At 43.7% G+C, this 23,619-nt stretch overlaps 2 protein-coding genes across 5 annotated transcripts in view; one reads left to right on the forward strand and one right to left on the reverse strand.

Moving 5' to 3' along the window:
- On the reverse strand, positions 1-6,240 carry PSMB1 (proteasome 20S subunit beta 1). Its single transcript, XM_074948806.1, has 6 exons — positions 6,058-6,240; positions 4,225-4,332; positions 2,815-2,896; positions 2,133-2,262; positions 957-1,063; positions 1-246 (listed from the first exon to the last, which is right to left on the reverse strand). Exons 1-6 carry the CDS (start codon positions 6,156-6,158, stop codon positions 61-63), a joined length of 714 nt encoding a protein of 237 aa, XP_074804907.1. The 5' UTR covers positions 6,159-6,240; the 3' UTR covers positions 1-60.
- The window catches only part of TBP (TATA-box binding protein), a 25,285-nt gene continuing 7,340 nt past the window's right edge, over positions 5,675-23,619 (forward strand). Inside the window, exons 1-4 of one of the 4 annotated variants that reach the window (XM_074948804.1) lie at positions 5,675-5,713; positions 16,605-16,846; positions 18,719-19,044; positions 20,240-20,327. In XM_074948804.1, the coding sequence (XP_074804905.1) occupies positions 16,793-16,846; positions 18,719-19,044; positions 20,240-20,327 (468 nt within the window). In that variant the 5' untranslated portion in view covers positions 5,675-5,713; positions 16,605-16,792. Of the gene's footprint in view, positions 5,714-6,333; positions 6,534-13,789; positions 13,868-16,604; positions 16,847-18,083; positions 18,223-18,718; positions 19,045-20,239; positions 20,328-23,619 lie in introns of those variants that run through there. The other 3 variants (XM_074948803.1, XM_074948802.1, XM_074948805.1) reach the window with 3 other exon arrangements.

Below are 23,619 nucleotides of genomic sequence, written 5' to 3' on the forward strand. Positions count from 1 at the left end.
AAATCAGACTGGTTACAAATTAGATTACATAATGCAGATTTAATTGACAAGTATTCTGAATTAGTCTTTCCGTAATTGAAGTGTCTCCTCCTTAATACCATCTTTTGTGACAATGGAGATCTTAAGTGCATCTCCAGTGTATACATCTCTCTCAGCTGCAGAAATAAAGACATCTTTAACTAGTTGCATAGCCTTTTCCAGGGACAAAGGTATGTGCTCCACATTTTGCATATTCTTGAAGCCAACCTAGGAAAGAAAGTGACACTGGATTACGTTTTGTTTCACAGGTTTTTAAAAATTCAGGTAAAGAGAAACTAAAATTAGTTTAGTCAGACATCAGAATTGCTAGGCTTAAGTGTGAACAGAAATTCTAAAACATAGATCAATCTCTTCTGAACACCAAACACTTGCAAAGGGATTTGGTTCAACAATTTAAACTGATGTAAGACTGCTCAAAAGCTGGTGCATAAAGGGAGGTGTGCTAGTAATTCTATTATACGTACTGAGTAGAGAGAGCAGGAAATTGGGCTCCGGATAAGGCAAGTATGGTTTTTCTCTCCTCTCCAATATATATATAGAGTAGTTTTATTAAAAACCACAATCAACATTCAAACTGAACCAGTTCATACAGAAGCTTCCCATTCTAGCATTGCTCGAGAGCTACCACACTCAGCATTATGCCAGATCATCCAGTAGAGCACAATCTGTTTACACATTGCTTTGCAGTACTCTAAGAACACTAAGAATTTGCACATTCAAGTTTCTAAAGATTGTCCAAGACTTTCACTCACATTTGCCCTTAACAGAATGGTGCAGGGAAAGAACCACCGTTCCACAGCCTAACTATGTTACAGCCCTATTACACATGAGCCATGGTAAAATTGTTCGGAAAGAATGAGACACATAGGTTACCAAGATGTAAAATATTTTTGACACAAAAATCAAGACTACTTTACCTGGTTGTCAAGTAGGGGCTGTAGCATGGCACTTGCTGAACCACCAGCTTTGAAGGCATCTCTCTGGTATGAACCTACTGGGTCAAAGCTGTACACTGCTCCCTTCCCTTGAAAAGAAAAATGTATATTAAATCTACATGCCAGAAAGCTATTTTCTTAATGATATACAAGATCTACTTCAAAAACACTATATATACTAGTTTCCAAGCCATCCTGAGACAAGATTAATAACTTGACCTCTGAAGAAAAGGTGATTGGAGGTTTGAGGATAAAGACCAGCTCTGATTTTTGGTCAAAGCCATAGAATAGAGGATCCTAATGGCATTCTGGCTGGAGCTCAACTAAATAATTGGAAAAGCTTAAAAGCCAGAGATAAGAACATGCTTCTGAGGTGCTAAAAGTGATAGTTACTTTCCAAGTTTTATTCAACTACAGCTTTTATATAATCCATATCTCCAAAAGTTTTGATTTGAAACAGTATATTTGTTAATTTCACAGGCCATTCAGAAAAGGAATGCGCTGCTGGAACAGCCCTGCCTACCAATAAAAATAAAGGATCTGAAGGTAAAGTTAGCATTAAGATGGGAGTTGGTAAAACATTTCATCTTTAAACTAGATGTATATGCTTGACCCCCAATACAGGCAAAGTCCTGTGAACAGAACACTGGCAACCCATGCCACTGGCATTCCAGTGTTCTGTACGGTTTCTTTTCCAAACAGCTTGAAAGACAAGCAGTGTATTCCAATCCACCTTTAAAATATTAAAACATGAAAAGATAGAAAGGTAGTGTTTTTAGCAAAGATGTTATTTCAGCTGTAAGTCATTTGAAAAAATAGGATTTAGCCATCTTTAGATTTTGGAGTTCATACAGACTCTTCAGAGACTGACAGTAGTAATATATCGAGATGTTGGTGAAAACTATAAGATTGGTCATATAAACTATGCATTAGTTTACCTACTTAAAGGGATTGTAATACTTACCAAAGCTATTATAAAGTGCTTTGAGAGCCTCAAACAAAAGTAAATGAAGAGCAACATTTCACGTAAGAGAAGCAAGCATATAAGCTTCTTCAAACTGCACCACCAGTCTGCTTCTGCTGAAATGATTGCCCTTCACCTGTAGAAATCAGCCACCGCTCCCCCTTTGCTCTCCACAAGAAAGTCTAAGTCTTTACCTTCTTCATCAAGCCCACCAATAATGTTGTAAACGTAGTAAGGAAAGAAGCGTCGAGAATACAGGATTGTCGACAGCATTGCTGCAATAGCCCCAGTAGTCATGGTCTTGTTATTGGAATGCTTGTACATCTGTGGTGCAGCACACACAAAGGTGGGGTAAACAGTAATATTAGAATAGTAAGTGGACATAACCACTATTTTTATAACAAGTAAATTTCAAACTACATCTCACCAAGAAGAAGAGTGCATAGCAGGAGTATAATTCAAATACATTTAATGATATGAAAATTCAATTAGTAATCTAAAAAATCATCATGATTAAATGTTGGTGTACACATTGGGTTTCTTAAAGTAGTTTAAGCACAAAATTTAGGTTTCATACAGAAGTTTTCATAAAAACACTGATATTATTCATCACAATTTGTGTTCTAATTGCCTTTGCATTTTACTCAGTAAATACATGTAAGGACACTTTCACTTTCTAGTTCTTTCACTGGCAGTGCTACAATGTTTGGGGTATAAATATTTCAGGGGAATGTTTGAAACAAAACAGCCAACTTCACTTTGTTACATTTTTATTTCAGCTTCTTCACCTGATCTAATCATTGCTCACTTCTCTAATATTTTAATAAGGTTTTTATTACTTTCATTTATACATAAAAATATCAAACATCTAGCTACCTTTAGTCTTGCTTCGATAATTTTAGTCAGTGTAAGGCAGTCTCCATGAAAACCACTGCATCCAATGACTGTTTGATCTGTTCTGTAAAATGCAAAATCTGATATTTCAGTAAGCACTAAAAACATGAACCATCAACTCCACCAGTTTCTTACATTGATGAGCAACACTAGGAAAGCACTGAACATATTCTTAGCATTTTTTAATGCAATGCATCAGCTGGTAACAATGATCAGCTAATTCTCTATAGACTATTAGGAAGGGATTTGCAAATCAATATGGCTCTGTATACCAGTTTGGGAACCACTTATCTAGTGGTTAAGTGCAAGACTGTGAGAAAGGAGAAACAGATTCTATTCCCAGTCCTGTCAGCTAAATTTTGTAATACCACGGGTATGTGATTTAACCTCTGTGCCTCAAACTGCCAATCGAAGATTGGAACAACAGGATTTACATACCTTATAGGGCTATTTAATTAACATTTTATAAAGTGTGATCAGAGTGAAGGAGCTATAGAAATGCAAATCATCAAAATATTAAACTTTTATTTAAAAATTAATGAGGGTCGATAGTCATTTCAAGCTTAACTATTTACAAACTGTGCCATCTAAAAATTGACAATATATTTTATATAAAGCTGTTAAATTTGTTATTAACTTTAACAGCCTAAAGTGACAGGTTTTTCTCTTACTATAAGGCTACATCAATGATAGGCAGCCACCACATTTCAGCAGACTGAAATGGTACCAAGATAACTCACCACTGGACACTACCAAGAAGTTACTGATATGCTAAGGAGTTAGCTGGGAGAAACTTGAACTCATGTGAACAGTCAAAGACAACAGAGGGTTTGCATCTGTAGCTGGTGGCACTTGGGAGTGTGAGTGAGGCATTTGCCACATTTAAAAGCATGTAATGATAAACTTTTTAAAGGGGACACTATCCACGTGCACTGAAGGAAGTACAGGAGAAACATGAAAGAAGATTGAAAAAGGAATTGCTGACAGGTTCACTGCTGATCTCTGCTAGGGAGCTATTGGAAGTGCCACATGATCTACTGTAATAATGGACTACTGATGTACCTACTGGGTGTCAGGAACAGGCAAAGCTATTCACAACAGCAACTCTAAATGCTGCTACAATTAGCTGAGCACTCTTAGGGGTGCCCATCAAAAAAAGCAGATATACTTACCTTGTGTTTAGGAAATCAAAAACCATCAGGTCTCAGTGAAATTCAAGCAGCAAAACACAAACTAAGAAACTTGATCTCATTTACAGCATCACAAGAGAGCCCAAATTAAACCCTTACAAATTTGCTTCCTGTCTTACTGGAATATTTTTTCTGGGACAGCAAATTAAAATGCTGGTCATTCAATCTCCCTAAGATGCCATACTACAAGATTAAAACTTACAGTTTATAGCATTTTGGACTGTCCCGGCTGTGAATTGCATAACCTTCACTCAGTCGCGTGTCTGAGGCAACAATAGAAAAGTCTTCTCCAGCAATTGCCAGCACCGTCCTTAAAGAAAACAAAGACTAATGTATAATCATGATTTCTAACAAATACTCACTTAGGTGATAGGGAAATGTAACTACTGCATGGTTCTCAAACTGATCTGAGAAGCTCTGTCACAAAGATGGAGCTTTTTAGTTTTTAAGCAGTTATGCTTCCTGCTAGATGTCATACTGTCCAGTACTCAAGATTTCCAGAAGGGTTTAAAAAAAAATTCATACATTCACCATAAGTGGCTGCTTCATGTCTATATACTTTGGGTGGCAATGGGCGTTATCTGTGTAAATTCAGTCACAATCAAATTTATAAACAACATGAAGAAGGGCAATACACAGGTAGGATGGTAAAAACTTTATTGTGACCTGTGCAAAGGGGCTGAGGATGAGTGGAGAATCAGTCCTCATAAAGGTAAAGTCTTACACAAAGTGAAAACTGCTCAGACACATATGATGGGAAGATACAACTAAGCACCAATACCTTCACATTTGGAGAGTTTCATTTTCATCTTGTCTTAATACTATCCTAGTTTTTTCAAATAACCAACTGCAATAGTTGCCACAAGTAAGTTACAGAATCAGAAGACTGGGATAGGTGGTGGGACACCCAACGATCTGTTTTTAGAAGTGGTCCAACATTATGAAAAATTCTGTGAACCAACAAACTAGGGTATCTGTGTGCCCAGATCCCACAGTCACCTCAGAAAAGTGTATTAATAAAATGTCTAATCCACTGGTAACAGTTATCCCCAGGTAGCTTTCAACACAGCAGTTACAACTTTTATAGGACGATGTTGCCATTGGGCTTCTGAACAATTAAAGGTGGTTTACCTTACGAATATTGAGGATAACAGAGTCTAAGATGCATATGTTCTAGAAAGAAAGTGATAAAAATCTGCCAGGATAATTTGCCATTACAATTTCAGAGAAGGGGACGAGATCACAAACACAAGCCAGGAGATCACTACACCTTGCTTTAGGTTTAAATTAGACCCTTTTGTTGGATGCTCCCTTGTAAGTGTAATGGTGCTTCTAAAAGCTGGACGCAACACAGGGATTCTTCATCAGACTAAAACCTGCCTTTCAACGTCCCTCTGCCATGAAAGCTGCTGCACGGCCCAGCTTCAATATAGAAAAGCAGTTTCCAAACCTCCTTTCATCCAGTCTTTCAAACAACATTCAGCTGCACAGACGGCATTCGTACGCCCTCGCATTGTGTGCGGCACCTAGAGATCGGGGCAGGCGCTCAACTACTAGTGAAAACAGTAAGCTACTCGCTGCCACTGAGACATTACAGCCACGGGTCCTCTTTACATGAGGGTCTTTTCATCGTTGTACGCCTCCCTTCTCTGCAGGCAAATGGGGGTCCCTCCAGTGTAGAGGAGCAAGAGGTGAGGCAAAACCCCACACTGAGCAGCTCGGAGCGGGGAAGCTGCTGCGGGGCTCCGAAGGCACCAGGGTTTCTGTGAATTCCCCCTCGGGGTGGTTCGCGGCCAGGCTGCGGGCGGGCAGCGGGAGCCGTGGCTGTGACCCGGGCGTGGCCTCCGAGCCCGGCGCCGCGCTCGCCGGCCTGGGGGGGACATAGCGGGGGGCGCCGGCCGGGCTCGGGGATCTACCGGGAACAGAAAGTGAAAGCGCCGGGTCCCGCAGCGGCACGAGCGCCCGGGGGGGGGGGCTGGGGGGGCGACGAGATCGCGGGCCTGCGGGTCCCAGCAGCGAGGGCCCGCCTCTTTACCCTCCGTTGAAGGTGTAGGGGGAGAACCGGTGCTGCACGGGGGCGCCGAGCTGATGCCCCATCCCGGGCCTGGGCTCCGCGTAGCCGGCTGTCGACAACATCCTGGCGCGGGTTGGGAGCCGGTGCGCGGCTGCTGTCTCACGGCAAAATGGCGGCGCCGGAACCGGAACTCCTTCCCTTACCAGCGGCGTCCGCTCTAGGCTCACGCTGGCCTGATCTCTTCTGCTCCGCGTTCTCCCAGCGCCGGCAGCGCCGCCTGCAGGCTGGAGGAGTGAACGCCGCGCGCCTGCCTGCAAGGTTCGGCCTCAGCAATGAATGCTCCCCAGTAGGGGCGAGGCGGGGGCGTCCACAGGGGGCGCGCTGCCTGCACCGACCCGGGGGTCTCCTCACACCCACCAGAGTCTCAGCATGACACAGGCCGAGGCCGAAAGAAAATGAACTGGCACAACTTGAAGAGCGGCTGCAGAGACATTCAGGTCAGCCAGCCCCAGCGCTGCCCTCTAAGGCCCTCGCCCTTTCACTGAGCTGGGTTGGTTGGGGGAGAGTTTGTCTGGGCAACAGCCCCTCAGTCAGGTGGCACGCTGGAGTTAAAGGGTCCATGGCTGCTGAGAGTGAATGTTCGTCAGATATGGGACAGCTGAGGAGAACCCCCTGCTCCGCCCCCCCCCAAAAAAAACACCCCCCAAACAAACCCACCCTTGTATTTGGGAAAGTAAAAGCTTTCAGGGTTATGATGTGGTTTCACACTGCTCATACCATGCTTTTAAGCAGGACAACTGCATGTAGGTGATATTGCTGCCTGTCTGTATATTTGATACAATCTCTTCTCAAAACCCTACCACACCCCAATGAAGTAAACAAGCATCTCATCAGTCACTCTCTCCCCCTGCACAGCCACTAAAGTCACTAGAATCAAATTATCCTTTTCTTATTGGGTGCTATGATAGTGTTTGCCACTCTTTTAAAGGATTCATCAACAGCAGACAAATTTATTTTACGTATATTTCTAATTTGCCAATTGCCACCATGTCTGGATGCATTCTCTAAGGCCCCAGTCTTGCAAAAATTTACAAATGTGCTTAAGTGTAGGCTGTATGTAGTCTCACTGACTTCAATAGGAGTACTCACCAGGCATAAAGTTATTAAATTAAGCATGTGCAAGCTTTATGTGTCTAATCTGATTTTCTCTCTTTATGGTATTGCCAGGACACTCTGCAATAGGTAACAGTGGTGTTAGTGATATGGAATAAATAAAAATTTTGATAGCAGCCTTGGTTTGATTTGGGCTGCCCCAAGATGATTAACAAAAGGTAATCTTTAACAGTTGCTTTCTGCATTACTGTGACAACAAAACCAAACTGCACTGGGTGTTGGCTGACACCTCAATTAGAAAAGACAACATTGTTAGCTGTGTAGTTAGGTAAAACAACTTCAACATTTTTTGCAAGGAAGTTTAGTTGACTGTCAGGCCTTGCTGGATAAATTTGGCATGGTGACCACTGTGGTGCACCCCAGCAAAATGGTAACAGAACACATTTCAAGACCAAATTGCTCCCAGTAGTGCACAGACTATCACAAGTCTATTTTAAGTAGACTTGTTCCAAACAAACCATCTCCTGGAAAGACACCATGAGGCGGAAAATATGGACAAAACTAATGTTGTTAAAAATAAATTTAATCTAATCTTGGACCACAAACACCAGAACACCCTAATCATAGTTGTACAGCTATTGTATGACATCAGAGTTGAGGACTAAGTGCCCTAACTCTGCATTCCACTACCATAATTTGTTAGTCTCTAAGGTGTCACAAGTACTCCTTTTCTTTTTGCGGATACAGACTAACACGGCTGCTCTGTGAAACCTGTCATAATATATATAGATTTCTTTTAAATTTAAACTGAACTCTGAATTTCCTGGGTTTGTAGTGCTTGCTCTTTGGATAATTACAACATCCTGGTAATGTTTTTTACTCTTAATTTTTACTTCATTTATGTACTTTCAATCTTAATTTTATCTTTACTTAGCTTTTGTCTGGAGATTTATGAATTGGCATGTGTGAATAAGACTACTGAACATTAGTTTCTAGCTTTAATAACATAAAAATTACTCTATAAATCCATCATTATTTTCTCCCTTCCTCCTGAAATTTCATTTGCTTGAAAAAAGACTAGGGACTGTATGGTGGGGAGGCAGAAAGTTAATGAAGCTAAAGGGGGATAAACATGGGATTATATATCTATTTCAGAGGCGAAAGGCCTGTCTAGGTGGAGATGAAAGGCCAACTGGATAAAAGCCATCAGGAAGCATAGCTTTAGCTAGGTGCGGTAAAGGATATCTAACCAAGGTTTTTAAGACAGTGACACTGAATCATGGCCAGTTTGTGGATTAGAGGAAAAGCAACCACCCAAAGCAGCATCAGCTGGATCAGTTTACACTCAGGGTGAAACCTGTATTTACATGATCCTTAAATTGAAAACAAAAATAATCTTGAGTGTTGAGTTTCCAACACTCCAGCTCCAGCTTTTTTGCCGCCCCAAGCGGCGAAGGAAACAAAAAACAAAAAAACCAAGCCTGGCTGAGCTGCCGCCGAAGAGGAAGAGAGGGACTGCAGGGCCCGCCGCCGAAGACCCGGATGTGCCGCCCTGATGACGGACGGAGTGCCACCCCTTTCTATTGACTGCCACACGCACTTGCTTCCTTCACTGGTGCCTGAGCCGGCCCTGGTTTCCACAGTAAGGCACTGCTCCTGAAAATTGCTCAGCGCATGCAGTAACTGGAGTCTGCCTGGAGTGCAGGTAATTTTGAAAAGGAGCATAAAAATGAAATCTTCGGTAAGCTTAAACACAAAACGGAAGCTTACAAGAAGTGGAAACTCGGACAGATAACTAGGGAAGAGTATAAAAATATTGCTCGAGCGTGCAGGGGTGTAATCAGGAAGGCCAAAACACAACTGGAGTTGCAGCCAGCAAGGGATGTGAAGGGTAACAAGAAGGGTTTCTACAGGTATGTTAGCAACAAGAAAAAGGTCAGGGAAAGTGTGAGACCCTTAATGATTGGGGGAGACAACCTAGTGACATGATGTGGAAAAAGCTGAAGTACTCAATGCTTTTTTTGTCTCGGTCTTCACAGACAAGGTCAGCTCCCACACTGCTGGCCTGGGCAACACAGTATGGGGAGGAGGTGAGCAGCCCTCAGTGACGAAAGAACAGGTTAAGTACTATTTAGAGAAGCTGGACATGCACAAGTCCATGGGTCCAGATCTAATGCATCTGAGGGTGCTGAGGGAATTGGTTGATGTGATTGCAGAGCCATTGGCCTGTTATACCAATAAAATAAAAACCAGCAGGATCTTATTAAAGGGGAAAAGGCAAAATGCCACATTTATTGTGAATAGAGAAAGAATCATAGTAAGCAGTTAGTTATAGCTATAACATTCCATTCAATTTCATATTTATTCACACATTCATTCATACACACACAGGTTCTGCAAGGTTGTTATCATAGTTACCAGCCTTAGAGTTGCTCATCCCAAGCCACTGGCCAGGTGGCCTGGACATGAGGAGGGAGCAGGGCCTCATCAGATGCACATCTGATGTTCCTGGAAGTTGGTTTGCAGAGTAAGATCCCAAAGTTCTCACTTTCTAGAGTCCATTCTTCCTATGCCAGTCTATGGGAATTGCTTCATCATGCTGTTGCTGAATCAATCAGCAGATGGCACATTCCTGATGGCTCCGTGCTGCCAGATGTTATCTTGTTCTTTGGTTCTCCCATTCTTGAGGCTGTTGGGTGGATTCCAGTCTGCCCTCCGGGGATCCTCTGGTTATTTCCACTTGACACCTTCTTCAGCCGATGGACACTGAATTCTTAGGCCAGCACCTCCCTGATCATTCAGTTATTATCCACACCAAGCATCCATCCACATACATCCTCTATCTCTATTTTAATCACAATTGTTAACAAAGCAAGATGAATACAACAAAAGGGCGGGGAGTCTCTGGGTGCTGTTTCTATTGTTACAGAGTATTGCTTTGAGTCCCCTCCCCTCCCCCCCCCCCCCAGACGTTCTCGTTAAACCCTGGATTTGTGTTGGAAATGGCCCACCTTGATTATCATAGACATTGTAAGGAGAGTGATCACTTTAGATAAGCTATTACCAGCAGGAGAGTGGGGTGGGGGGAGAGAAAACCTTTTGTAGTGGTAAACACCCATTTTTTCATGCTTTGTGTGTATAAAAAGATCTTCTATACTTTCCACAGTATGCATCCGATGAAGTGAACTGTAGCTCACGAAAGCTTATGCTCAAATAAATTGGTTAGTCTCTAAGGTGCCACAAGTACTCCTTTTCTTTTTGCTTTGAGTCTCTCTCTGTGTGAGTAGTTGTTGTTACAAAGAATTGCTTTGAGAACAGACTCTGTCTTAGAATGTACTAACACAATTAGCAGCTTGCAAGTTTCACACAGAGGGAGAGAAACAGTACGAAAAACCAAGAGACCTCTTAATTAGTAATACCCTGGAATTTAAACTGTGGGGTGTTAGGATATAGATATTCAGGCCTGTCGGTAAAGGCCTGTACTCGAAGAATTTAGGTGTATTCTTATCACTTGGCTAGTTATAGAGGTATAAAAGAAAGAATCAAAATCACTGTCTGCCGGTGTAAGGTCCTTCTCTTACTGTGACAGTCTGAGGCCTGTTCTTAGGCTAAGGCCTTTGGCTAAGCAGCAGAGGCAGCCATAAGCTGGGAAGCCAACGGTCACATCCTTACATTCCAAACTAGTCACATTGAAATAAGGTGCTATTGGGCTGTTAGGAATACAATCCTGTCCTGATAGTGCCTGTCACCTCCAGAGAAAGGGAAGTGCCTAGAAAATGTAAAAGGAAACTTAGTTTGATAGCATCCTGTCTGGCAAGAACTCGCTTATCAATAGCTGGGATGTGAAATCCTCACTTCTGTATTGTTTTGTCATTATAGTTCCCACTTTGCTATTGTTTGTCTGTATAATCTCTGTCTGGTTCTGTGATTGTTCCTGTCTGCTGTATAATTAATTTTGCCGGGTGTAAACTAATTAAGGTGGTGGGATATAATTGGTTATATAATCATGTTACAATATGTTAGGATTGGTTAGTTAAATTTCAGGAAAATGATTGGTTAAGGTATAGCTAAGCAGAACTCAAGTTTTACTATATAGTCTGCAGTCAATCAGGAAGTGAAGGGGTGGGGGAGATGGGAACAGGGAATGGGGGTAAGGAAATTGGAATCATGTTTTGCTAAAGGGGGAAATGGGAACAGGGAATGGGGGTAAGGAAAGTGGAATCATGTTTGGCTAAGGGCAGGAATGGGAACAGGGACACAGGTATAAGGCTCTGTGGTGTCAGAGCTGGGAAGGGGGACACTAAGGAAGGAAACTGGAATCATGCTTGCTGGAAGTTCACCCCAATAAACATTGAATTGTTTGCACCTTTGGACTTCAGGTATTGTTGCTCTCTGTTCATGCGAGAAGGACCAGGGAAGTAAATGCGTGAAAGAATAAGCCCCCTAACATGGGGAATCAAACTCATTTGTGATTTTAATACAGAACTACTTTAATATGATCCAACAGGCCACTATCTTTGAAAACATGTGATGATCAGGGGAGGTCCTGGATGATTGGAAAAAGGCAAATATAGTGCCCACCTATTAAAAAGCGAAGAAGGAGAACCCGGGGAACTACAGACTAGTCAGCCTCATCTCAGTCCCTGGAAAAATCATGGAGCAGGTCCTCACGGAAACCATTTTGAAGCTCTTGGAGGAGAGGAAGGTGATCAGGAACAGTCAACATGGATTCACCAAGGGCAAGTCACGCCAGACCAACCAGATTGCCTTCTATGTTGAGATAACTGTGGCTCTGTGGATATGGAGAAAGCAGTGGACGTGATATATCTTGACTTTAGCAAAGCTTTCAATACAGTCTCCCACAGTATTCTTGCCAGCGAGTTAAAAAAGTATGGATTGGATGAATGGACGATAAGGTGGCTAGAAAGCTAGCTAGATTGTCGGGCTCAACGGGTAGTGAACAACAGCTCAATGTCTAGTTGGCAGGCGGTATCAAGCGGAGTACCCCAGGAGTCGGTCCTGGGGCTGGTTTTGTTCAACATCTTTATTAATGATCTGGATGATGGGATGGATTGCACCCTCAGCAAATTTGCAGATGACACTAAGCTGGGGGAGAGGTAGATATACTGGAGGACAGGGATAGAGTCCAGAGTGACCTAGACAAATTGGAGGATTGGGCCAAAAGAAATCTGATGAGGTTCAACAAGGACAAGTGCAGAGTCCTGAACTTAGGACAGAAGAATCCCATGCACCGCTACAAGCTGGGGACCGACTGGCTAAGCAGCAGTTCTGCAGAAAAGGACCTGCGGATTACAGTGGATGAGAAGCTGGATATGAGTCAGCAGTGTGCCCTTGTTGCCAAGAAAGCTAACAGCATATTGGGCTGCATTAGTAGGAGCATTGGCAACAGATGAAGAGAAGTGATTATTCTCCTCCATTTGGCACTGGTGAGGCCACATCTGGAGTAATGCACCCAGTTTTGGGTCGCCCACCAGAGAAAGGATGTGGACAAATTGGAGAGAGTCCGGCAGAGGGAAACGAAAATTATCAGGAGTCTGGGGCACATGACTTACGAGGAGAGGCTGAGGGAATTGGGATTGTTTAGTCTGCAGAAGAGAAGAGTGAGGGGGGATTTGATAGCAGCCTTCAACTACCTGAAGGTGGGTTCCAAAGAGGATGGAGCTCAGCTGTTCTCAGTGGTGGCAGATGACAGAACAAGGAGTAGTGGTCTCAAGTTGCAGTGGGGGAGGTCTAGGTTGGATATTAGGAAACACTATTTCACTAGGAGGGTGGTGGAGCACTGGAATTGGTTACCTAGGGAGGTGGGGGAATCTCTATCCTTAGGAGTTTTTAAGGCCCAGCTTGACAAAGCCCTGGCTGGGATGATTTAGTTGGTGTTGGTCCTGTTTTGAGCAGGGGATTGGACTAGATGACCTCCTGAGGTCTCTTCCAATCCTGAGGTCTCTTCCAACCCTAATCACCTATGATAGGACACCATCTTGCATGCTGCCCTGCTGGAGGGCCTGTATAGAGTAGTGTGGCATCAAGGACTGTGATTTTTATTGTTTTTCCCATCCTTTATGGAGCCATTTATAGAGACAAAATAGCACTGAAGGAGACTTCTCTTCTACCCCACTCAGGAACCAAATCTACAGAAGTTGAGATTCGTATTATTTTGGCTCCCCCTCATAAGATTGCCACCTGTCCAGGTTTTCCCAGGATCGTAGCTGTGCCAGGGGATCTGTAGGGTGCTCAGGACACACTGCCAGCTGTCCGGACTTGTGGGCTAAGGATCATCCCGCATTGCCCCCGTTGTTGGTCCCGCAGAGGTGGCAACTCTGCCCACACCCGGCTCTGCGGGGCAGTGGGAGCTGGCGGTGAAATGCAATAAACCAAATACAGACGTGGCGGGGACTGCGGCCCGGGGCTGTTCGTAGCGGGTGGTTTTGGGGTTGTGTTTTATTTGCGGGCGCTGGGTTCTCTGGCAATAAACATCCCGCGCGGCGCAGCGGAGGCGGAATCAGGGCCTCTCCCGGGGCTTCTCCCCCCAGATTCGCCCTCGCTCGGGGTGGCCACCGCGGGAAAGGGCCCGCGCAGCGGCGGGCGGAAGTGACGCCTTATGCGCGCGCCGGAGGAGGGCGCGGGGGCGGGCTGCAGCAGGTGGGGTTCAGCGCCGCCGCCGGGTCTGTGCAGCGCCTGCGGGGAGCTGGAGCGGCAGGTACCGAACCCCCCCCCCCCCCCGGCCCCGGGCAGAGCCCGCGGGGTCCCGAGGCAGCGGCGGGGCCCGGGGCCGGCTCCGGCGGGCGGAGCGCGTGTCTCCCCCTGCCCAGGGCAGGGTCCGGCAGCCGCTGCCGCCGCCGCCTGGTGCGAGGCTCCCCCGTCCCGAACCTGCCCCCAGAGCCCCGGCTTCCTCCGGGCCGGGACTGGGCAGCGCCCGCCGACCCCGGTCCGACCCCGCGGCCGCTTCTCCCCGCGGGCTACACCGGCCACGCTTCGCGCCGGGTGGCCGGGGCCCGGGCTCAGGCTCGGCCCCTTCCCGCCGACCGGGAGCGATCCCGGCCGTGCCGCGCGGAGGCCGCGGTGCCTTTGCCCGAGGCCAGACAGTGAGAGGTGGGTTCCCAGCCCCGAGCTGAGCGCGGCCTTTCTGCGGCTTTCCTCGCACAGGCTTGTCGGGGGAGCGCCGTCTTGTAAAACCTCTTATGTGCAGAAAAGAGAAGCTGCGCTTCTTTCTGTACGTCTGTTATCTAGCCCCTCTCTGGTGCTCTGGCCTTCCTGAGCCTGTTGGCGTGACTAGGAGGGTTGGAGACGGGATGGGGGGGGGGACTGATGAGTTCAGTGTCGTCCCGATAAGCCCATCACTGTAGTATGTCGGCAACAGTAATTCTGATTGGGCCCGTGACACTGACTCCCTTAGTGTGATGTTGGACAAGTCACTAAACTGTCTTGTCTCTTTCCCCATCTGCAAAATGGGAACAAGGCAGTATTGGCAAATCAGCCCTCACCCAGCAGCCTGTGGAGATTAGTTATTTGTTAGCCAAATAATATATCCTGAGGTGTTCATGATCGCCCTCATAGTGAAAGGGAGGGTAAATCAGGTTTCATTACAGTATTTTGGGGTAACGTAATTATGTACGTTATTAGATTATTATGAACCTTATTGTTAAGTGCTTTGAAGATGAAACATGCTATGCAATTACTAAGTATTATTACATAGTCAAACCTCCTGTTGAAGTTAGTGGGATATTCTTCCATCAGAAGTATTGGTTCAGGCTATCCACAAGTACACAAGTCCCATTCATGTTTAAACAGCTCCTCTTGCTATAACGTCATATGCATTATTTTGTGTTAATGCTTAGTACTAAGGGGGGAAGCTCAGTGGCGCTGAAGGCAGGATATCCTCAGAAGTCCCTTGCCTGTGGAATTTGTTCCTTGCTCAAATGTAGCTAAACTCAAAACAGGCCTTATTTACACTGTGTTGCAAGACCTTTGTCTAGTCTTTGTACCAACGGTGGGTCAAGGAATCCCTGGTAAAAATAAGCAGCTGAACAGGTTTTCTTCAAACTTTCAGAACATTTACCTCAGGGCTGGAAGTGAGTCTGAGATTTCAGCCCAACAGGTAATTGTTTTAGGAAGCTGAAAGTTACTAGAAGTGTTTGATAGGGGGATATTCTGTTTTAAGCTTCTAACTGCCCTGTTGTTAGTGCAGCACTGTAATTCAGGAAAATCAGAAGATTGCTGTGTGCATTAAAAAGATATGCATATATGTCAATTGGAAAACCCCAATTTTTTTCTAACTTTTTTTCTACTCTGTAAGGTGCATGTAATTCTTTGGTGAAATGTCTCAGTGCTTCGTTTTTTTGTCTGGAGTTGGAAAAGGAGATTCTTTTTTCTTTCTGATTTTAATAACGTTTTGCTGTTAAATCATTTCCAGCAGCTCAGGCTTCAAGAACAATCCCACAACAACGAATGAATGTACAAGCACAAGGACTAGAAATCTTGGTTTCAAACTAGTGAAGTTACTGTAGATTAACAAAATAATTGAAAAAACATATGGAAGTACTTTGGTGCCATTTCAAAAAAATCAGACCAAATTCTACCCTCGGTTGTACCAGGGCACTGTGACTGAAATCAGTTGAGTCGAACTGGTGCAGTTGAGAATAGAGTTGGGTCTGCTGTGTTTTGGAAGCACTAATCAATATATGATGAGCTATAAATATCAAATTCACTTTATTTAGTATCTTGGTAAAATTTGTGCAACATTTGAGTATCTCGTATTAATTTTAATGCGAAGATGTAATGTTTTAGTGAAATATTAAGACACAATAATTTTAATATTATATGAATGAATCTACAAACATAGATTTCTGCTACATTATGTTTAAAACTTAAGTGAAATATATTACGTGTGTTTTGGTGGCAAAGTTTGAAATCATTATAACTAAAAGCTCTGCCCTGCGAACACTTAGGGTATGTCTACATTAGAAATGCTACAGTGGCACAGGTGCGCTGCTGTAGTGTAGACACTAACTACAGCAATGGAAGGGGGGTTTTTCCATCTCTCGTAAATCCATCTCTCCGAGAGGCAGTAGGTAAGTTGATGGAAGAATCCTCCCACTGACCTACAGCTTTCTACATCAGGGATAGGTGTAGAAAAGGGGAACTGTGTGTCTCGGATGTGAATTTTTCAGACCCCTGAGCAATGTAGCTAGGTCAATCTAACTTTCTACTGTAGACCAGCCCTTAGGCATGTGTGTAGTTCCACTGACTCCAATGGGCCTGTTCGTGTGTGTAAAGTCACACACCTACATAAGTTCTTGGTGGGAATGAAGTTTCAAAGGCAGTATAATGTGCACAAAGAAATATATTTAAGGACTGCTATGTTAAATGGCAGCTGGATGTAATCATACAAGTTTTTTAAACATACGGTTATCAAGAGACTACTTTTTCCCTTTCAGGTTTTGGATTGTATTTTAGACTTACTACACAGACTTTTCTGGAGCTGATGTTTTCATAACGTTTCAAGAGTGGCTGAGAAACTAGTTGCTGGAATGCTTTAGGGGGAAAAAACCCGTGAGGGTGTGGAATTATTTTTTATTGAATTGGTGGAATTATTTCTATCCCGACCAAAGAAGTAACTGGAATCATGGATCAGAACAACAGCTTACCGCCCTACGCCCAGGGGTTAGCATCCCCTCAGGTAAAAAAACAAAAAACAAAAAACACAAATTATTTCGAATTTACTCATGAGATGAATTTCTTTGTAAAAGAGATTTCAGTTTCTTGCATGTAACCTGTCTTGAGTAACAATATGGATGATTATGGATAGGAAAGATTGTTTAGAACCTAGCAATATGAATGTGCTTATTTGCTAGAGAAGAGTCTAACATTTGTTGCTTTTGGAACTACTTTATAGGATAACAGGTACTAGGATAAAAAGTAGTTAGTTGTAATCTCTGGAGTATTTTCCTCCATTTCATCTTCAAACATGTAGATTACTATTTTTTTTGTTTTAAATTAAACTACAATTTCATTGCAATTGGATTTTTAACAGTATTCTCATTTTCCAGATGTTAAAGTACAATTGTTCTGCAAATATCAAATTTTCTTGTGTGAATTGCTTATCTAAAACAGAAGAATATTAATAGGACGCTAAAAAAAATCCAGTTGACAATTAACTAATTAAAAAAAATAAATCCACTTTGTGGTAAAGCCCTCTTTCACATGCACACACACAAAAGAAAATTCTTAAGGGTTTTTCTACTTCCCTGTAATGTTTATAAGGATCTCTTCAGTATGGGAGAAACATTCATCCTTGATGTAATTCCATTGACTTTAATATAAACACGTTATGTAGTGGAAAGGGAGAAACTGATTATTCAGATGCACAGTGTAAGCAAATTAAATAGAAAAATACATTTTTGTAAACTTAAGGTTTACATGAATGGAGATTTCAGAAATATACAAATATATGGAATTCTCATTCTTTCTCTGTTAAGATTTAAGTAAAACGAACGTTAAGTCCATTTTAGTGGTAACATTTGAAATATTTGAATTTCAAAAATTTGAGCCTGGAGTGCCCATCACCCCCAAATATCACTGCCATTGGCACCCCAATTAGTTTCTTTGGTCAGACGACTGAGCATTAAATTGACATGAGCCTGAATTCCCTTTTAATTTCTGGAGGTTCTCTCCTGGTCACGTTTTGAAGCATACCTACAAGGTGATATAAGGAAGCTGCCACTGCTAATGCTGTATCTCTTCTTTTTATAAAAGGACAATTTCAATCTTCAGGGCTTTTAAGTAGACATTTTCCACAAGCACCAAATTAACTGGGTTTGTTTTTTTTGTTTTTTTTTAAGTGAGAGCTGTTAGACATTAGCATATTCATCAGGAAAACAAAGCCCTGGAGTATACACTGAAGAGAATAATGCTTCACTGGCTAGTAGAGAGGAGTACTTGACTGGATAATTTAATGGAGATAAAAATAATTCTAAGTACTGTCCAGTAAAATGAGCTTCTGGCCTACGCTACAGAATTAGGTTGACACAAGGCAGCTTATGTCGACCTAACTATGTAAGTGTCTACTCTAAAATTTCACTCCTGCTGACATAACTGCCCTGCTAGGCTGACTTAACTCCACCTCCATGAGAGGCATAGAATCAATATTGATGTAGTTAGGTCAACGCAGTGTCAGTGTAGATACTGTGTTGCTTACATTGACTGTTACTGTCCTTCAGACGCTGTCCCATAGTGCCCCACGCTGACTGTATAATCAGTACAAGCGCTCCTGGTGAGGACGCTCGCCGCTGACTCAAGGAGTGTAGTGTGTACAAGCAAAAAATGATTTAATTACTGCGGCAACAGTATGCCAGCGTATGTTAGGTCGACATAATTTTGCAGTGTAGACATGCCCTAAGAGTATTAATTTCTAACAGATCCCCACTCAGGCTGGAAATGTACAAACCACCATTCTTGTTCTTAACCTCATGCAACAAATGTTTGATTTTTCTCATAAAAGTAAGCGGACTCGACTGAACTCATGCTTTATTCTTTGTACTCTCTTCTTTAGGGTGCCATGACTCCTGGCATTCCAATTTTTAGCCCAATGATGCCCTATGGCACTGGACTGACACCACAGCCTGTCCAAAGCAGCAACAGTCTGTCTATTCTGGAGGAACAGCAGAGACAGCAGCAGCAAGCAGCACAACAGTCCACATCACAGCAAGCCACACAGGGAACATCCAGTCAAACGCCACAGCTCTTCCATTCACAGACGCTTACGACAGCTCCTTTACCAGGAACCACGCCACTCTATTCCTCTCCCATGACTCCTATGACCCCAATAACGCCTGCAACACCTGCATCTGAGAGCTCTGGGATTGTGCCACAGCTGCAGTAAGTGTGCTTCATATATTTTTATTATATATTTTCTTCCTGCCATACAATGAGCCTTTTAAAGATTTAGTGACTCAGATGATTTTAAACTTCTGTTAGCTTGGTGTTCAGTAGTAGAAGTGGGACTTTTGCTGGTCTTTGTTAGCCATATATCTAATATGCACTGGGTTGGGCCGCTTAATGTCATCCTATGTCTTCATGTGGTAGCTTTATAATGCTGTAACTGTTTTCGGCTATATTCGGTTTCCAAAGTCCCAACAAACCTGGTGTAAAATGATGGAATTGTCTCTAATATTTTGTCTTGTTTTCTAGTTGACTACAGAGTATGAATTTATGTTCAGGGAAGAAAAATATAGAATTAGTTCAAGGCATTGGATCTGAAAATCTTTTTCACTGTACTTAGCAATAAAGGGAAAACACTAATTAAAGTCTTTTTCTTTTATGGCAACTTATAGAAAAAGTGCCAGTGGGCATTTTGTACTCAACCTTATTTTTGAGTGCAGATGACATTATAATATGCAAGGGGTCGGCAACCTTTGGCACCTGGACTGTCAGGGTAAAGCCGTTGGCAGGCTAGGCCGGTTTGTTTATCTGGCGCATCCGCAGGCATGGAGCCCCGCAGCTCCCACTGGCCGCGGTTCGCTGTTCCTGGCCAATGGGAGCTGCGGGAAGCGGCACGGGCCGAGGGACGTGCTAACCACTGCTTCCCGCAGCTCCCATTGGCCGGGAACAGCAAACCGCGGGTAGTGGGAGCTGCAGGGCTCCGTGCCTGCGGATGCTCCGGATAAACAAACCGGCCTGACCCGCCAGCAGCTTTACCCTGACGGGCCGGGTGCCAAAGGTTGCCGACCCCTGTAATATGCTGTGATATAAACTCAAATTAGCTCTCTAAATTAACAAAAATCCTTTGTTTTTAACTGTTGAGAAAGAAGGGAACCTTGTGATATGTGGGGAAAATTGAGAGAACTTTAATGTAAATCAGTTTGATCGTTGCTACCACCCACGTGCTAAACTAATCCTCGGTGTAACTCCATCACAGTCAATAGTGTTAAACTACAGATGTATCTGACCCAATCAAACCTGCTTGAACAGCAAAATCTCAGTATCAAGTCATGTAAGGTTTAAAAAGAGAGAGATCCCAGGAATCCTTCATTAAATCTAGCCTTACCAACTAATCTCTCTAACTTGTCTTCAGGAATATTGTATCCACTGTGAATCTTGGTTGCAAACTTGACCTAAAAACCATTGCGCTTCGAGCCCGAAATGCCGAATACAATCCCAAGGTAAGAGAGATGTATTAGATTTGAATGGGGGACAGACTTTTCACTAGCCATCAACGAAACAAGTCTTAAGCGTAGTCTGCTTTTAAAAATTTTGATCATAGAGCTATACCAGCAAAACCTACCTATTGTCAATGTTTATATGAGAAAAAAGACCTTATAAAAAGAGATTGTCAGTAGAGCTTATATTGGTTCAGGAAGTGAAATGAGTTGTACTGGAAAAAGCATTTCTATACTGGTATATCTGTGTCTACACTGGGGCTTTTGCTGGTATAGAAAAATCACACCCCTAACCAATGTTGCTAGATTGGCAAAAGCTTCTTGTGTAGACCTGTCTGTAGTAGTTTAAACAGGGAGTCATGTGCTTCCAGCTCTCAGGGGCTCCTACCTCCCACTTCTTTACCATCTCCATCCTCAAGTGTAATTGTAGAGTCAAATTTATTTGTTTCCATTGTGGGTTTGTGTAGTTCAAAGCCAAGAGTCATAGCTTTTTAGAGCCTCTACACCAGCGGTTCTCAAATTGTGGGTCACAACCCCATTTTAATGGGGTCGCCAGGGCTGGCTCAGACTTGCTGGGGCCCGGGGCCAAAGCCCCACCACCTGGGATGGAAGCTGAAGCCCGAGGACCACTGCCCAGGGTTGAAGCCAAAGCCTGAGGGTTTCAGCCCTGGGTGGCAGGGCTCAGGTTGCAGGGCTCAGGTTACAGGCCTCCTGCCTGGGGCTGAAGTGCTTGGGCTTTTCTCCTCCCCCCTCACCCCCAGAGTGGTGGGGCTCGGGCTTCAGTCCCCCCTCCTGGTATCATGTAATAATTTTTGTTGTCATAAGGGGGTCGCGGTGCAATGAAGTTTGAGAACCCCTGCTCTACACTATGAATTGACAGTGTTTGAGCACAGTTGTTAACATGGCTGGCAACCAGTCCCTCCCAAGATTCACTTCTCTTTTTGATTCCATGATATTCAACTGAGATTTGCATTATAGTAGCAGTCAAAGGACCAAATCAGGGCCCCATGGTGCTAGGTGCTATGTGAACCTATAAAAAGACAGGTGTCAGTTTCAGGGCAACTGCACCTGTATTTCCCCCCTCCATGGTCCACCAAGGGCACTGATTTACAGGTTTCCAGTGTCCAGCCATCAGGCCTCCTGGGCAGAGACCCACATCTCACTGCATTCTGACCAGGGTTTTTAAGGTTGCACAGCTCCCTGATTTACACTGATATCCCCAGCAAGCCAGACTGCCTACACGCAAGCACTGGCCTTTTTGCCATCTCTTTGATTGGTATGACCGATGTATTGCCCGCAGTTATAATTTGCCACACAGGTCCTACTGTGCTAGCACACTTATTCTTAAGGAAAAAGCATTTACAGAGAAAACATAACAATAAGAGAACTAAAATACATGCTGAAAAGCTTACCAGAGGTCACTCCCATCTCTAACTTAGGGCTCTAGTATGTTTTCATCCTTCAAAACCCACAACTGGGTTTTCCCCATGGTTACAAGTTCATTTGTCCTAGATCCTGAGCCAGAAAGCAGACTGGGCAGATCAGCTGTTCCTTATACAGATCAGGCCTTCGATACTGGCCTTTTGCAACAAGTGATCAGCAGACAATGGACCCATTCCTCATGCCTTTTCAGAAGGCTGGGTTTTTGAATAACTGGCACTGGGGAATTTGCATTAACCTCTCCGTAGGGATTCCCTAGGAAATCCATGTAACACTTATTGTCCCAAGTGTCCATACTTGTCTGGCATATTTTCAATAGTGTTTTGAACACCCTGGTCTCACATCTGTCACGTCTTTTCCCTAGAGAGGTTACATACGATCCCAGCCCACAGTAATGCATAAACTTAATACAATAAGGTCAATCAGGGATGTTTGAGGAAATTGCTGTATCCGTTACAACAGGGTCCCTGCTCTGAAGGCCTTGTCTTCACTAGTGTGAGGCAGGGAGAGTGTCTAAAAATGTGTATTAGCTAATACACAAAAATGGCCATACTAGGTCAGACCAATGGTCCATCTAGCGCAGTATTTTGTCTTCCAACAGTGGCCAGTGCCAGATGCTTCGGAGGGAATGAACAGAACAGGGCAATTATCAGGTGATCCATTCTCTGTCATCCAGGCCCAGCTTCTGGCAGTCAGAGGCTTAGGGACATCCAGATGATGGGGTTGCGTCCCTGACCATCTTGTCTAAGAGTTATTGATGGAGCTATCCTCCATGAACTTGTCTAGTTCTTCTGTGAACCCAGTTATAGTTTTGGCCTTCGCAGCATTTCCTAGCAAGAAGTTCAATAGCTTGACTGTGTGTTGTGTGAAGTACTGCCTGATGTTAGTTTTAAACATGGTGCCCATTAATTTCTTTGAGTGACCCCTTGTTCTTATGTTATGTGAAGGGGTAAATAACACTTCCTTATTCACTGTCTCCCTGCCATTCATGATTTTATAGCCTCTCTCTAAGCTGAACAGTCCCAGTCTTCTTAATCTCTCCTCATATGGAAGTTGTTCCTAATCATTTTTCTTCCCTTTTCTGTATCTTTTCCAGTTTCAGTATCTTTTTTGAGATGGGGCAAGCAAAACGGCAACCAGTATTCAAAGTGTGGGCATAGCATGGATATATTGATGATATTTTCTATCTTTCCTAATGGTTCCTAACATTGTTAGCTCTTTTAACATGTGTTAACAGGGCAATTAGTATTCTAACATGTTAGCTGGTAGAGGTCAATCATAGGTGCTTTCCTATTGTTTACCCTCTCTCAAATAACTGAGGTTAAAATACAAATTTCCCTGTTTACACTAGGGAGTTGGTGTGTGTATATACACTCCTTCTTTCCTAATGTATGCATATCTGAAGGATATAAAGTCTAATTAAAGATGGGATATGTGAGTGATTTTTAACAAACATCAAGAGGGAGGGAGGCAGGCTGATGGGACAAGAGTGACTATAAAAGACCAGATTACTCAAGTTATATACACACTTGGGTAAGGAGGTTTCTATAATGGTGTGGTGGAAACTCTCTCCCTCCATATTTCAAGCTGCTGGAAAGCAGGGGCTGCTGTTCCTGTTCCTGGACAATGATCGGGGAGTTCCATCTTTCATATCATTCCATGGAGAATACATATCTGTACTTCAATCCCTCTGCTGGAGAAGAAGCAAAGCTTTTTCTGTGCTGCATTGCCACCCCAGAGACTTAGGGATGCGCAGGGGTCAGCCCCTCCCTCAGCATGGAGTCACTTCACCTCCCCTCCAACCTCCATTTTTGGGCCTTCTTACCTTGTAGTGCCAGTGTCTTTCTGAGCTGAT

Source organism: Natator depressus, chromosome 3, assembly GCF_965152275.1.
Source record: "Natator depressus isolate rNatDep1 chromosome 3, rNatDep2.hap1, whole genome shotgun sequence".
In the NCBI taxonomy this organism is placed as follows: domain Eukaryota; kingdom Metazoa; phylum Chordata; order Testudines; family Cheloniidae; genus Natator; species Natator depressus.